The 14,435-nt window shown below is 36.2% G+C and overlaps 1 protein-coding gene across 1 annotated transcript in view; it reads right to left on the reverse strand.

Annotated features, from left to right (window-relative positions):
- Positions 1-6,170: 6,170 nt before the first annotated feature.
- erbb3b (erb-b2 receptor tyrosine kinase 3b) overlaps positions 6,171-14,435 on the reverse strand; it is a 32,293-nt gene continuing 24,028 nt past the window's right edge. The window contains exons 20-28 of the mRNA XM_030139948.1: positions 13,666-13,851; positions 13,433-13,588; positions 13,249-13,324; positions 13,000-13,146; positions 11,434-11,531; positions 11,166-11,342; positions 9,456-9,527; positions 8,846-9,137; positions 6,171-7,450 (exon numbers count right to left, since the gene is read on the reverse strand). Coding sequence (XP_029995808.1) covers positions 6,540-7,450; positions 8,846-9,137; positions 9,456-9,527; positions 11,166-11,342; positions 11,434-11,531; positions 13,000-13,146; positions 13,249-13,324; positions 13,433-13,588; positions 13,666-13,851 — 2,115 coding nt within the window. The 3' untranslated portion in view covers positions 6,171-6,539. The remainder of the gene's footprint in view (positions 7,451-8,845; positions 9,138-9,455; positions 9,528-11,165; positions 11,343-11,433; positions 11,532-12,999; positions 13,147-13,248; positions 13,325-13,432; positions 13,589-13,665; positions 13,852-14,435) is intronic.

A 14,435-nucleotide genomic window follows, 5' to 3' on the forward strand; every position in this document is an offset into this window, starting at 1 on the left:
CATTCACGTATATATGTAACAAATCATTTCAAACAGGTACTTTTCCAGAAAATATGAAAATAGCTAAAGTGATTCCGATTTATAAAAATGGTGATAAGCACATGGTGTCAAATTATAGACCGGTGTCACTGTTACCACAGTTTTCTAAAATTCTTGAGAAACTGTTTGTAAAGAGGTTAGATGACTACATAGACAAATATAGGATATTAAATGATCATCAGTATGGATTTAGGAAAAACCGATCAACATCTTTAGCAGTAATGGAATTTGCAGAAAATATAGCAACAGCGGTGGATCAGAAACAACATACTGTTGGTGTTTTTATTGATTTAAGGAAAGCATTTGACACAATTGATCACTCAATATTACTCCGGAAATGTGAAATGTATGGTATAAGAGGTGTGACGCAAAACTGGTTAAAAAGTTATTTACAAAATAGGTCTCAGTATGTATCAATTGGAAATACAAATTCACAACTTAGAAACGTAACATGTGGGGTCCCACAAGGTTCAGTTCTGGGACCCAAGTTATTTATACTTTATCTAAATGATATCTTTATGGCATCTAGTGAGTTAAAATTTACAATATTTGCAGATGATACTAATTTGCTTTATTCGGGAGTAAATATGAAACAAATATTAGAAACTGTGGAAAAGGAATTGAGCAAGTTAAAAAAATGGTTTGATGTAAATAAGTTATCACTTAATGAAGATAAAACAAAATTTATGGTTTTTGGTGGTGCTAGGGGAAGTGATGATATAAAACTGAAAATTAATGAAATTGAAATTGAAAGGGTGTATGAAACAAAATTTTTGGGAGTGATTATTGACCATAAACTCTGTTGGAAACCACAAATAGAATATATCAAACGCAAAATGTCCAAAGCTGTTGCGATTCTTTATAAAACTCGAGACTTGTTAAGCAAAAAATGTTTGCATATGTTGTATTGTTCACTTGTAATGCCATATATGTCATATTGTGTGGAAATATGGGGCAATGTGTATAAGACTAATTTAGACCCAATAATTAAACTCCAAAAAAAAGCTATTAGAGTCATAAGCAAAGCTGGTTATCTCCAATCAAGTAATCCACTTTTTGTAGAATCTGGTTTGCTAAAATTTCTTGACATTGTATATTTAAAAACAATGGAATTTATGTTTCACGTTAAAAGTAAAAACCTTCCTTTTTGTATTCAGAAAATCTTTAAGTTAAGAGAAGGACATTATAATTTAAGAGGGATGTTTGTGTTTGAAAAGTGTAAAGTAAGAACAAACGTTAAATATCACAGTGTTTCAGTTATTGGTGTCAAGCTATGGAACGAATTGAAGGATGAAGTGAAATTGTGTAGCTCACTGTTGAGTTTCAAAAAGAATTTAATTGGTCAAATTATGAAGGGCTATGAGAGTAATATGTTTACAAAATAACTTATTACACTGAATGTAGTATAATTTAAGTTTAAGTATTTATCTGCTGCAACTTAAGGTGTGGACATGGACTAAGGATGTAAATAGGAGAAGCAGAAATAAGCCTCCGGCTTCAGCTTCTTCCTTTTTCCGTTACAAAATGTGTTAATTTTATGCTTGTTTGTTTCTTTTTTAATATGTAGGTGTTTTGTTTTGTTGTCTTTTTTATATGTGTGTGTTTTGTATCTTGTATTTAACTGAAATAAACATTCATTCATTCATTCATTCATTCAAATTACCATTAATTTGGTTGGTTAAGTTTTCTATTTTTCTGGTTTAGTTTCACTTTTTTATGTTTTTGATTGTTTGTTCGGTTGTATGCATTGTTGGTTTTTCTTTTTCCTATGCTGAATGCTGGGTAGCTGAATTTGTTATGTAGGACAGGCATTAATATAAGCATTCTGCTTCTGCCTGTGCCTTTTCAGTCATTAACCTGTTGGTAATGTTTGTAGTGTTGACACTGGCTGTATTATTATGTGATGACTGAATAAAGAATTTCATCATCATCATCAAAGTAGACCGTGTACTGACCCCACTGAATATATGCATAATCTACTGGTACTGAGGATATTTAGGTCTAGTTATTATCGAGTACTTTATACAACACAGATACTACTGCTGTGGACGAGCAGGGTACGACTGTATTCTTGTAAATTATGATATTTTTCCCACCTGTTTTTAAATTACGACATTATTCTTGTAATATTATGGTTTTATTGTCGGAATATGACAACTTTAATCTCAGTCGAGATTTTTTTTTATAACTACAACTTTATTCTCATAATATTGTGATTCTTTTTGTATTCGACTTTATTATCATAAAATTCCGAGTTTTATATTGATATTTTATGACTTTATACTCGCAGTGACAAGTGTTTTTGTTTTCTCACGTGGCCCTAATACGCTGTCGTAGCTTTGTGCTCCAGTTCCCCCGTATTTGAAAAGCTATGTTAGCCTCAGTTTAAGTTAGTTTACTAATCATGTAGGAGCACAAGGTTCAGAATCACAAAATGAAGACAAAAACCATGAAAGATCTGATCATGAAACCAAGAGCTTTACTAAGAAGTAATGTTAGCCAAAACAATACGTAATTTAAGGTATGATTTTACCCAAAAATACAGCATAAATTAATGTTACCTGACACGAAATGGGATCCACAAACCTAGGTTTAGTTTCCTGGATTTGTGGATTCATCTACCTCTCTTTACTTTGTCTTTCGGTGCCTGTAAAATGATAGCTCCGACTGCTTTTCAAACCTGTTCATACAATCAATCACACAACAGCTCTTCCCCATTTTTTTTTTTTTTTTAAATTAAATATTGTTCTTAAGTTTAGACAGTATTGAAGCCAACGCTGCTACTCTACTCCCTCTTTCTGCCACTCAGTGGGCGTAACCGCGGTGACTTTTGCTAGCAGTGACGTAGCCTCTATAGGTACTTTTCACACACAATGGCACCACGGGTACAATGCCACTAGCATCATATAAACACCAAAGAAGAACTTGACCCTTTCTCTGTGGGAATTGAAAGTCCAAATTAATCCACATATACAGGATTTCTTTACATGTGACCGATAAAAGGTAACCTGACAGATTCAGTTCATTTATTTTAAGAGGCTCCACTGTGTTATGTGAATGAAATGCATGTAAGCATAACTCCATCTCTAGAAGGGAATGAAACTCGTCAGTACACCAGAACCTTAGAGATACAGCAGAGCCATGGTTAGCCTGGACATAGTGTTCATCCGTAGAATATTCCATGTTTATAGCACATGTTACAGTCTGATGTTCAGAGATGTGAGTCTGGAGAGATCTATTGGTTTAACAAGTCACAAGGGATTTCATCATATATACAACATGTGTGCTACTCATCGTAAGTATTCTTGTTTCCTCTTAATCTAAAACTGTCATCGTAACATCATCATCACATTTTATGCATTTATACACAACTAGCGGCATTGTACCCGTGGTGCCATTGTACGCTAGCATGAGAGGCTAACATCACCCAGCATACCTCACATCATTTGAATACAGACATAAAATTGTGCCTATATAGTCCGGTAAGGTTTCTATTCATTTGGTGAGTTTGGCAGCGATCGGGTCTGTGACGGCTGAGGAAAATCCGTACAAACGCCCCCCTGTGCTGCAACATCGATCGGACAGACACTGGACACAGAACATGCATTATATAGTAGGATATATAAACTATATAATTTGTACTATAATATTTGTAGTATAATTTTATAGATGGATGTTATTTTTTGAAAAGTGTGGCAAACATCAAGTCCACTATATATGTAAATGTACAGTAAACACACACACACACACACACACACACACACATACACACACACACACTGTGTACATTTGTTTTTCTAGCCTCTTCTTAACAGTTCCTGTGAATGTTATGAAATCTTTTATCAGTTTGATTTCATTTCCCTTGGCATTGGGCTCCAGGTGGTTGGTGAATAAAACTGTTTCAGATTCTATATTTGCAAATATGAATGGACCAAAACAAAAAACACTTGAAAACAGAAACTGGGCTCAACATTGTATGTCCAGCTGACATGGGTAAAAAACAATGTACAGCAGTGAAAACATAAAAAAAATTTGTACAAATTGGAATTATTTTGCTCATTTGTCCAGGATTTTTTTTTTAAACAAATCAATTGTACACTTGAGGATGATTCATTCAACTAAGAGAAAAAAAGGGGAAAAATATAATAGAATATCATTGTTTGTTATACTGTCTATTCAGAAATCCAATTTGTACAAAAGTACATTTGTGATCATTTATACACCAGTATAATTCTAAATGTACCAAGTACAATAAGCAGTATTTAATTTGTTTTGCTTAATAATACCTACAACAGAAACATAAAAATTCACAAGGACATAACTGAATAAGTATTTGGAAAACAAAATGTTTTTATTGATACATTTAATAAAATGCGTTATATATAAATTGAACAAAACAGCTGCTCTACAGAAATGGCTTATTGTTGCAATTCACAAAGTCGCACTAATGGTGCATTTAAAAGGCTGGTCATATTCATATAGTGAACATTGTAAACCTTTGATACTCGTATTCATCCAGGATCTGCTCTCTGTACAACATGCTCTAAAACATTCATTTGTAAATACAGGAAGTGGGTCACAGATTTTATTTGGGTTAGAAAAATAATTTTACATTTCAAGTTTTTCAAAAACCTCTTAACAAGAAGCATAGCTTTGGTGAATGTTCATATTGTGCTGATAACACTGGTGTACAAGTAAAATGTCTCCAGAATAAAGGGGATGACACTTTATCAAGTTTGAGTCACTAATAAAGAAAAATTAAGTTGGCTGTAGTTCCCAAGATACGATCTTGGGCCAAAGATTTATAGATCTATTGTATAAATTTACACAAACCAATATGTACAGTTGCGGCAAAAATTATTAGACCATCAAAAGTCATCAAAAACAATGGTTATGCAATCAAGCACTACCTCCAGTGTGTATCATGTGACTAAAACAGACATAAAAGAAAACATGGGATGCCTAAAAGCACTGTTTTTGTCAGTACAATGCCATAGGTATTGATGTAAGAGCTTAAGTGATTTTGGTTATTATCAAGAAAACATGGACAATGGTCAGATATCAGCTCTGAAATGAAACTCTTATGAGCTATTTTTGTTGTTATCATTATATTTGTCCAAACAAATGTACCTTTAGTTGTACCAGGCATTAAAATGATGAAAAAGAAGAAATTTAAGAGAACAAGGGTGGTCTAATAATTTTTTCCACGACTGTATGTTTAATAACACTTTATCACATACATTGAAAACATCAACTAATCAGCACTTTTGCCATTTATTTTCCAATTTTTTTTCTTGAAATATGCAAGATTTAGCACATTTCTTTTCTGAGGCAGATAATTAAAAAAAAAAAAAAATGCGGGCTCTATCTTTTCATAATGTTATATTAATGAAAGGGGATGAATAATGAAATAGCCTATTGCCACCAAAAAACATGTATTTGTTCATTTATTTAACAGGCGTATGTGTTGCACGATGTTGTGATTTATTAAAACTTACTCTTTCTCTCTGCAGTGTATGCTTTATGTCTATTGATGATGATGATGTGAAAATGAGTTGCAGAAATGGCATTACAAATGGTGAAGATAATTAATTTATGCACAAATATACTCATTGCTGTGATTTGTGGTTTTACAAAGTAGGTCCTCTGACAAAATGTACCTCAAAGTAGATTTTTAGTCCTGATTCATGATCTCGTGTATTTACTGAACTTTAAAATCTAGGGGCTCTTCAAGGTGAGTGTACAGGGTGTCCATAAAGTCTCTTTACAATTTAAAAAAATTATTACAAAAGCGATGATGAGATGTGTTTATCAGATTTGTTCTATGTACTCAGTGGTTATTAAAGATTTTAATCACATTGTGGGATCATGTGCAATTGAAACATTGGTCCATTTTTCTTCAATGAGAGATCAGTTATTGCAAATGTTCACGTTGACCTTTAGACTGAATACGTGTCACCACAGCTGGATAACCTTCAACCAACATAATTTTCCAGGTAGATGGTGCACCACCACGTTAGGGACTGCAGGTTAGTGGGTTCATAAATCAAACATGTCCAGACCAGTAGATTGGAGGAGATGGCCCAATTTCCTGACCACCTCATTCACCAGATATCACTACCCTGGATTTCTTTCTATGAGGTTATGTTAAAGATTATCGTGTACAACCTGAAGTAAAAGATCACTGATGGCACTGACACTACTGATGAAGCTACATCCAATATAGCAACAAATCCAGTACCGTCTAGATGTGCTTCATTCAACTAATGGTGTCTTTATAGAGGTGGATTAAATGAGGCAAAAAAGTTCAATATCAACTTTTTATTTTGTAGTAATTTCCACAGATTGGCCAATTCATTTGCTTTTGTAATAAATTTGTTAAATTGTAAATAGACTTTTTTGACACCCTGTACTTCAACAGCAAAAACTAAATCCATCTGAATGTAGCAGAGAAACTAAACGAATTCCAACATTTACTGTGTCTGTCCCAGTCCACGTTATTAGGTTCTTACAGCATCTGGCTTCAGGAACAGTCTGCTGTGCCAGTAGTCTGGGTTGTCAAAGGACGTGTTTCCGCCATGTTCCCCCATGCCTGCGCACACCTTGATGTATCCCCCAATCCCTGCACACCTGCCACCACCTGCGTCATCTGAAACAGGCTTCTCCTTCACCGGGAGGTTCTGGTATTCTGGATGCTCCCACCCACTGGGTACCACTCCCAATCTGGTCATCTCCTCATAGTCCTCCCCCTGTTCCTCCCCAGCTGTGAGCACATCTGGCCCGGGCGTAACCATGTGGCTCAGACTCTCCTCGAGCATGGGTTGTTTATTTGTGTCATCGCAGTTCTCTTCATCATTCTCTTCTTTCAACAAATCCGTTATTTGGTTTTCTACTGTCCTGTGTGTTTCTGCTCCTTCCTGCACAGGTGTTCGACTTTCGCTTCTCCTCTGAGAGTCGTCCTCTTCTTCCTGAGAGTCGGAGCGTCTGATGTCCATATATTCGTACCTGCCGATCCCTGGGTCTGCCTCCTCTTGGTCTTTGACGACTCTGATGACACCGTCTGAGTTTCCATTTGTCTCTGAGGAGCCCCTTCGCTCTGCTACAGCCCCTTCACCATCCTCATCTACATTCTTGTTCCTCACACCTAAGACTGATGTTACACTTTCCACATGTGCTGTTTCTTCCATAGGTAACGGAGCCATAGAGGTTGGAGAGGGTAAAGGTGAAATTTTATAGTTAAGTCCAAGCAAAGGAACATCTAATTTGGTTGAGAAGCCTCTGGTACAGCAGGGAGAAGCACTGGACTTTTTGCTCATAACTTCATACTCTTGAGAGGGACGTATCAACAAGGGAGACAGGTTTTTCTTAGCAGATCTTGAGTGTCTTCGTCCAGAATGTGAGATTCTACAGACTGTGAAATATGAGAAGAAAATGAGATAAAACAAGTGGATTAAGTCTGATTGAAGCTAAAATGTATTTCAGAGGAGGAAAAAAACAGCTCCACTTTAAAGAACTACCATTTCAGATTCAATACTGAAGAATAAATAATCTGCAGGTTTATTATATAAAAAAAAAAGGTTTCATATACCAACTGTTAACATAGATTGTGTTAAATATTGAGAGACGTGAGAGATGGGAACTGAAAACTGGTTCCAGTTGAAGATAACTGGTCCAACTGGTCCAAAAAGTTGAGACACTAGAAGCTAAAATCTGTAGAATCCTTAATCAGAGAAGAACATTCTTCTCACATAACTTCACCAATTGGTGTTTATAGATTGTTGTTAAAAGAAGAGGTGATGCTACATGGTGGTAAACATGGCGCTGTAATAATTTTTTGGAGACATGCTGCCATAAGATTTAAAATTATATTTTTTTTTTCATATAATTCCCAGTTTTCCCAATTGTTTCTATTCTCCACAATGTCCAAACTTTTATAGAATTGTGGTTGTATTCACAACATCACAGTTTCTAATTTTGCAACATATAGGAAATCTTTAATAAAGCAAAACTGGGAATTGGAGCTGGGAATGATGATGACTGGTGTATTCTCCTAGAAAAATCAGAAACTGATATTTATGTTTGATTCCTACCTAGCAGAACATATGATAATTCTAACAAATTAAATGACCTTAATGGTAGGATTTCTCTGTCAGAGGTGTAAAAACCCAGGAGAATCTATTATGATAGGTTTGATATATTATTTTTGGTCTTGTTCAACTGGAAAATGGAATGTGCTGACCCATGCATGGAATATTTTCATACTGTATCTATGCATTTCCACTAAATATATTTCTGTTCCATTCATTAGAATTGCAGGTTATAAATGTCTTCATGAGACAAATCCTGTATAAACCTGATTTTTTTCCAAATACAAAACCTGATCATGCATCAAGGCAATTGAAGAGTTTTCCAAGTATAAGAGAAAATAGCTGCCTCGGTAGCAATAAATACCCTATGTTTGCCAAATAATTGCCAGACGATTATCTCTCGGTTCTGTATCTTATTTAAATCACTTAATACCAGTTGTTTAATGGTGGAACCTCTTGCTTTTTTCAGTATCAGTCCTCAGTTTGAGCCATTCTCTCTTACACATTGAATATTTTAGCTGTGCTGACTGTCTATTACAAACTTTATTTAAAAAATTCTCAGTTCATTTTCAGAAATACTGATTAAGACAATAGTCTGGAAACAAACTTTTTTTTTTTTTCCATAATTGCTTTTCTATGCCATGTAATAATAAAAATGAAATTCCATTTTTTGCATGGGAACCTTTCAAAAGACTGGAGCTCAGCTTCAGATAATTCACCTCTTTCTGGTAGGTCAGGTGATCCAGGCAGAACATATCCATAGTGGTCCACCTCCTCCTCCTCCTCCGTCGTCCACACTTTGAAGGAGGACGGACTAGAGGCTGTAGATAGCTTCCTGTGCCGGTTGATGGATATGAAGGGATTACCCCTCTCAGAGCCAAACCTGGCTCTACGAAGGCTGCTATGCATCACGTCCTCCTCATGAGGATCTGCATCCCGTGCATGTCCCATGACCTCTGACCTGTCAGGTAAAGTCCGCACTGAGCTCAGACGTGACCTCTGAAACCACAGCTGGAGGGGAACAACAGAGACTCTGATCAGTAACTCGCAGTAATGTGTTCACTCTGACTTGAATGATGTACCTTAATGTGCTTCTGTTAGAGTGGAAATGAGCAGCTGGCAGTGCAGGGACATGATATTGATTACAATGCTGCTGCTGCTGCTGCTGCTGCAGGCAAAATGTTGTAGTAATTCTCATTAAAGTGAAACTTTTGAGAGCTACAATATATCATTGTTACTTCCTTTGTAATGCAGCCTTTAGTGGCCAGTAGTTGCACAGTGTGGGATTGTGTTTGCGTGCATTTGTGTAAACGTGTGTGTCTGTCACACCTGGCGGATACTGTCGACAGGGCTGGGGGTCATGGGCAGGTATCCAATGGGTCCAGCCTGAGAAATGCCACTCTGCAGATCATCAAAAAAAGAGAGAGAGACAGAGATAGTAGATGTAAAAAAAAACAACAACAGTGGTGTAATGTAACCTTATGTACTTTTACTCATGCACAACAAATCTGAGGGACTATTGAATTATATGCAACTCTATACTTGCAACTGCACTACATCTCAGTGGTAAATGTACTTTTTACTCCATTATGTTGATTGACATGATCAGTTTTTCATCCCCTTCCTGTCTAGTGAAATCCATGCAATTCCAAATGAACTGATGTTGATTGTTTGGCATAAATTTAAGCCATTTTCATTATGGGATGAAACGAGAGAAAATCCACTCACTGGTACAGTTCCTGTGTCTGGGTTTATTACAGTCGAGAGTCAGCAGCAGCTGAAATAAACCCTACCACAGGAGCTGTAACGGTGTGCAGAGTTCTTCCTCTGTCTCTATCTATAGCTAAATAACCTCTTGACATCCATCAGGTCATTGCTGAACTATTTAAAGGTTAGGGTTGAGGTTAGACCTGGGGTTACATTTGAGTCATGTCTAAACATATCTATTGTATTTCAGCCACATGTTAAACACAAAAACTAGGAATTAGAAGTTACCCCTCAAAGACCTAAACACCCACTAATGTCCAAAAGCAGCTACTGATCTGAAATGTTCAATGACTGTTGAGACATTAATCCTATCAATACATATAGAATAATTCAAGTTAACCCATAAAGACCCAGTGTGACATTTGTGTCAGTTCCCAAATATTTTTTTTCTCTATATTTAAGCTTTCTTAAGTGATTTAGCACCATTTATTGTAATATTACCTGCTTTGCTTTTAGTTTTTTCAGTGTAAATCATGTATTTTCCTGTATTTAATTCACTGATCATGTAGATGTCAAAGTTCAGAGTAAATTCAAAGGCTATTTTATCAAAAACAGAGAAAACTGAAGAAATGTTGACTTTTTCAGTAAACACTATCATTAACTGCTCATAAACTGTCTATCCATCGTCATTGTTCAGACTCCGTAGGTTTTACTGGTAAATCAAGGTTGTAGAAGATGACGTCCAAATGGGTCATATCTGATGACCATGAAAAGATGGTAAAATGCATTTTACACCAGTGATTTACATGTATTAGTGGATCAGCAGGGATTAAACAGTTTCAGTCAATGATTTTGGTGCATGTTTGGGTCTTTATGGGTTAAATGCAGTTTCTCAGCCTTTCCCTGGTGTCAGATATGACCCATTTGGACATTCAGAGACTCTTGTGAACATGGAAACAGTATCATCTTCTACAACATTGATTCACTAGTAAAACCCTTGTGATGTGATAAATGACAGCGGTTGTAGATTTTTATGATGATATAGTTTCCTGAGAAAGTCACTTTTGTTTAAGTTTTCTCTGTTTCGATATAATAATCTTAGAATTTACAATGAGATTTTATGAACATCTACATGAAAATAACCAATTTTCACAGAAAAATGCAAAATAAAAACGATAATATTATAAGAAATGGAGATAAATCACTTCTAAATGTTCAAATGTAGAGAAAAATTGATCACAGAAGTAGTTGCAGATTTTTAGGGATGAACTAAAGGATCTGAACACATCTTCCATCACTGTAAGAGAACAACAATAAGGCCTGTTTCATTACCCTGTTAGAATTAAGTCTAGAACGATAGAGACTCCAAGAGGGAGAGTGATGAAGTGGAGGTGTAACCAGACCGTCCTCTAAATCCTCCTCATCCTGGTCCTCAAAGTCTGCATCCAGAAGTCCTCGTTCTGATTCCCTGTGGTGGATTTCTTCTGTGGAGGAGTCTGCTCCATCCACCTACAGACGGACATGACCGTTCAGACTCTACAGCCTCATTCAACACATCAGAGTTCAACTGTACGTGAAGCTGTGAAGGTGAGGGTCACACCTTAATGACCAGGTATCTGGGTGGGTCTCTCGCCATGCGGGTGAAGTCATTGGCCAGCTCTTTGAAGGTGGGACGGATATTCTCATCAATCATCCAACCTACAAGGAAAAGACAGAGAACAAGCTAGAATTCATAACAATCTGGTATATTATATATATATTAATATTCATACAGCTTTGAAAAAATAAGAAACCACTGACACCATTTATTTTTACTTATTTAACTGCAGTATGTGCAACAATGTGCAATACCTATGTAGTAATGTGCAATAAGGTCATGATTGAAGGCGCATGGGTGTGTATGTGCACATGAGCAGGGTGCATTAATCTTTTATTTTACTATTCTATTTTACTTCCATTTATTTTACTATTTATAATTAGATGTGTTCTATTTTTCCCTGGGCTTTGAACACCATTGTGTTTTTCATGCAATGATAATAAAGGAAATCTAATCTAATCTAATCTAATACTTATTTTTACTGTGTACGGGCAAGTCATAACAATCTCAAATATTTTTGTTGAGTCTAGAAACTATTTTTAACACAATTTTTTACCATTGCCATTTGGTGCATTTATTGCCAGTAAATGTGAACATGGCAAATATTTCAAAGAACTGTTACATGTAAGCAGAGCTGGGAGACATAGCCAAAAAATTAAATTTAGATTTTTTTTTTTTTTTAATGTAATGGATGATTTACATTTTAATTAATTGCCTTCTGGCAACACGGACTGAATGTAAACATGATTGAAAAGTACTCTTTCTTTACTAAAACTCCATGCCATATATGACTGGAAAAACACATTCACAGTTAATATATTACGATAAGCTAACAGGTTGCATTTAGAATTTTTGTGTGCAAAACATGCCTCTGGAGAATTAATCTCGATTTTGGAATTAAAACATTTTTCACAATTCTAAAAAGCAAAACATCAAATAATCAAATTCATTCAATATATTGCCCAGCCCTACATATAAATGTTGCATAAATTACAAAATAAATGTAACTGCAAAAAATGTAAGTCAGTTACAGTTACTACTCTAGATCTATGTACAAATTTTACATCTGAAAACATGACTATTGGTAAAAAGCCTATTCATAACAGTCATTGCATTGCTTTGCATCATTTTGTGGTGTAGGAATTTTGACTTAAGGCAGATTTCCAGGTATGTTTTAGCCTGGAAATTTACACATTTGTTAGAAAAGTAATAATTTGTTACTGGAAATAATCCTTAATCTGTAACTAAATCTAAAATAAAAAGTAATGTTACTAAACATGCTCAAAATTACAAAAAGGTCAGTGTTTTAAGACCTTGGACAAAGTATAGAAAACAACTTCATTTCAAGTTGGAAAATCATCATTACATGGATTAACTGATTATTAGTCATTTCTGTCTGTGTTTTCTGTTGTTTTCTCTACAGTCTGTCACCAATGTTTAGTTTTTCATGTGATTCCATTATATTCCCCAGCATTTCTAACATCTCATTCATCTGGATATGTGCAGTGGTTTCTTAATAGTTTTGCAGGGCTATTTATATAATTTTGCAGAGGGGAAGTCTTCACACACATTTAACCATGACCATGTAGACGTCTATGGTGCAGATGTGGGGTTGGGACAGACGTTCGCCCTTCTCCAGCAGACTCGGTACTTCCTGCGGTGGCACAGATGCGTATGGCTCCGCCCCAAATGACATCATCTCCCACACTGTCACCCCTGTCCAGGAATAAGAGGTGAGACATTGAACCTCTTCTTGCTAAGCAGCTTTTAAGACTTAATTTAGTGGTATGCACCATGTAAACTCACAGCACATCTTACCATAACTCCAAACATCACTTTGATGACTGTATCTTCGAAACAAGATGCTTTCAAGTGCCATCCATTTTATGGGTGTCTGGAATGAGAGACAGATTACAAACAGGCTGCACAAATGAACCTGATGTCATTAGTGTAAGAGGCTCGTATTAGTGGTTTGATGAACGACTGAATGAGTCATAACAACCTTGGTGTCGGTGTAGACGTATTTCTTGTCGTCAGGATAAAGGAGGTCTGCTACCCCGTAGTCTGAGATCTGAACCTGGTAGTCGTTCTTGAGGAGGATGTTGCGCGCAGCCAGGTTCCTATGGACCATGCAGTGTTCCTCCAGATAGTACATACCCTGAGATACAAACATGTCACCTTTGTATCCTCTGACTGTTTATCATGTACAGTCCCTGTAAACATGTCAGCTCTCACCTTGGCTATCTGCACACACCAGTTGAGCAGCCGTTGGGGGTCCAGGTGGTTCTTGTGCTGCCTGATGTGATCCAGTAAGGACCCCTGTGAGCTGAGCTGAGTCACCAGCTGCAGACTGACACCTGGACAGATGCCCAGCAGCCTCACAATGTATGGATGGTCCAGACCGCCCATAGACAGCATGTGCTACACAGCAACAAACACTGTTATCTCTTCTGTCATCTTCAGTTTGCACCTTTCCAATATTCAGTGTTTTTACCCCGCCCCCCAAAGGAGAGGCAAGGGGTATTGTTTTTGGTTTGTTTGTTTGTTTGTTTGTTTGTTAACACTCTAGCAGCAAAATTCTTGGTTGAATTCATACCAAATTTGGTTCATTGATTGCCAGCGACCCAGAATAAATGTCACTGCATTTATGGAAAAGTAGGTCAAAGTTGAAATTTTTTATGAATTTTTAAAATCCTTTTACCTATCCTCTGGGTGACATTTCAAATGCCTATAAAATCATCAATTTTGTTTCAATTTGCTTCAGACTTGGCACATATATAAAGGCAATTGATATGCTGACATCAGCACACGCATAGACATAATGACATCAGCTGAACTGATGCCCAAATAAGCAACATTATATGTGAGGAGCAGGGTTTGTTGTATCTGGCACCACTTGTTACAATTATTTGTGTTTACTGGTGTTGATCATTATTATTTTTTTTATTAGATAAATAAACAAATTTTTGAAAAGTATTAGTTTGGCTTTTAGGCAGATGTTTCTT

This window comes from Sphaeramia orbicularis, chromosome 7 (assembly GCF_902148855.1).
Source record: "Sphaeramia orbicularis chromosome 7, fSphaOr1.1, whole genome shotgun sequence".
Lineage (NCBI taxonomy): Eukaryota > Metazoa > Chordata > Actinopteri > Kurtiformes > Apogonidae > Sphaeramia > Sphaeramia orbicularis.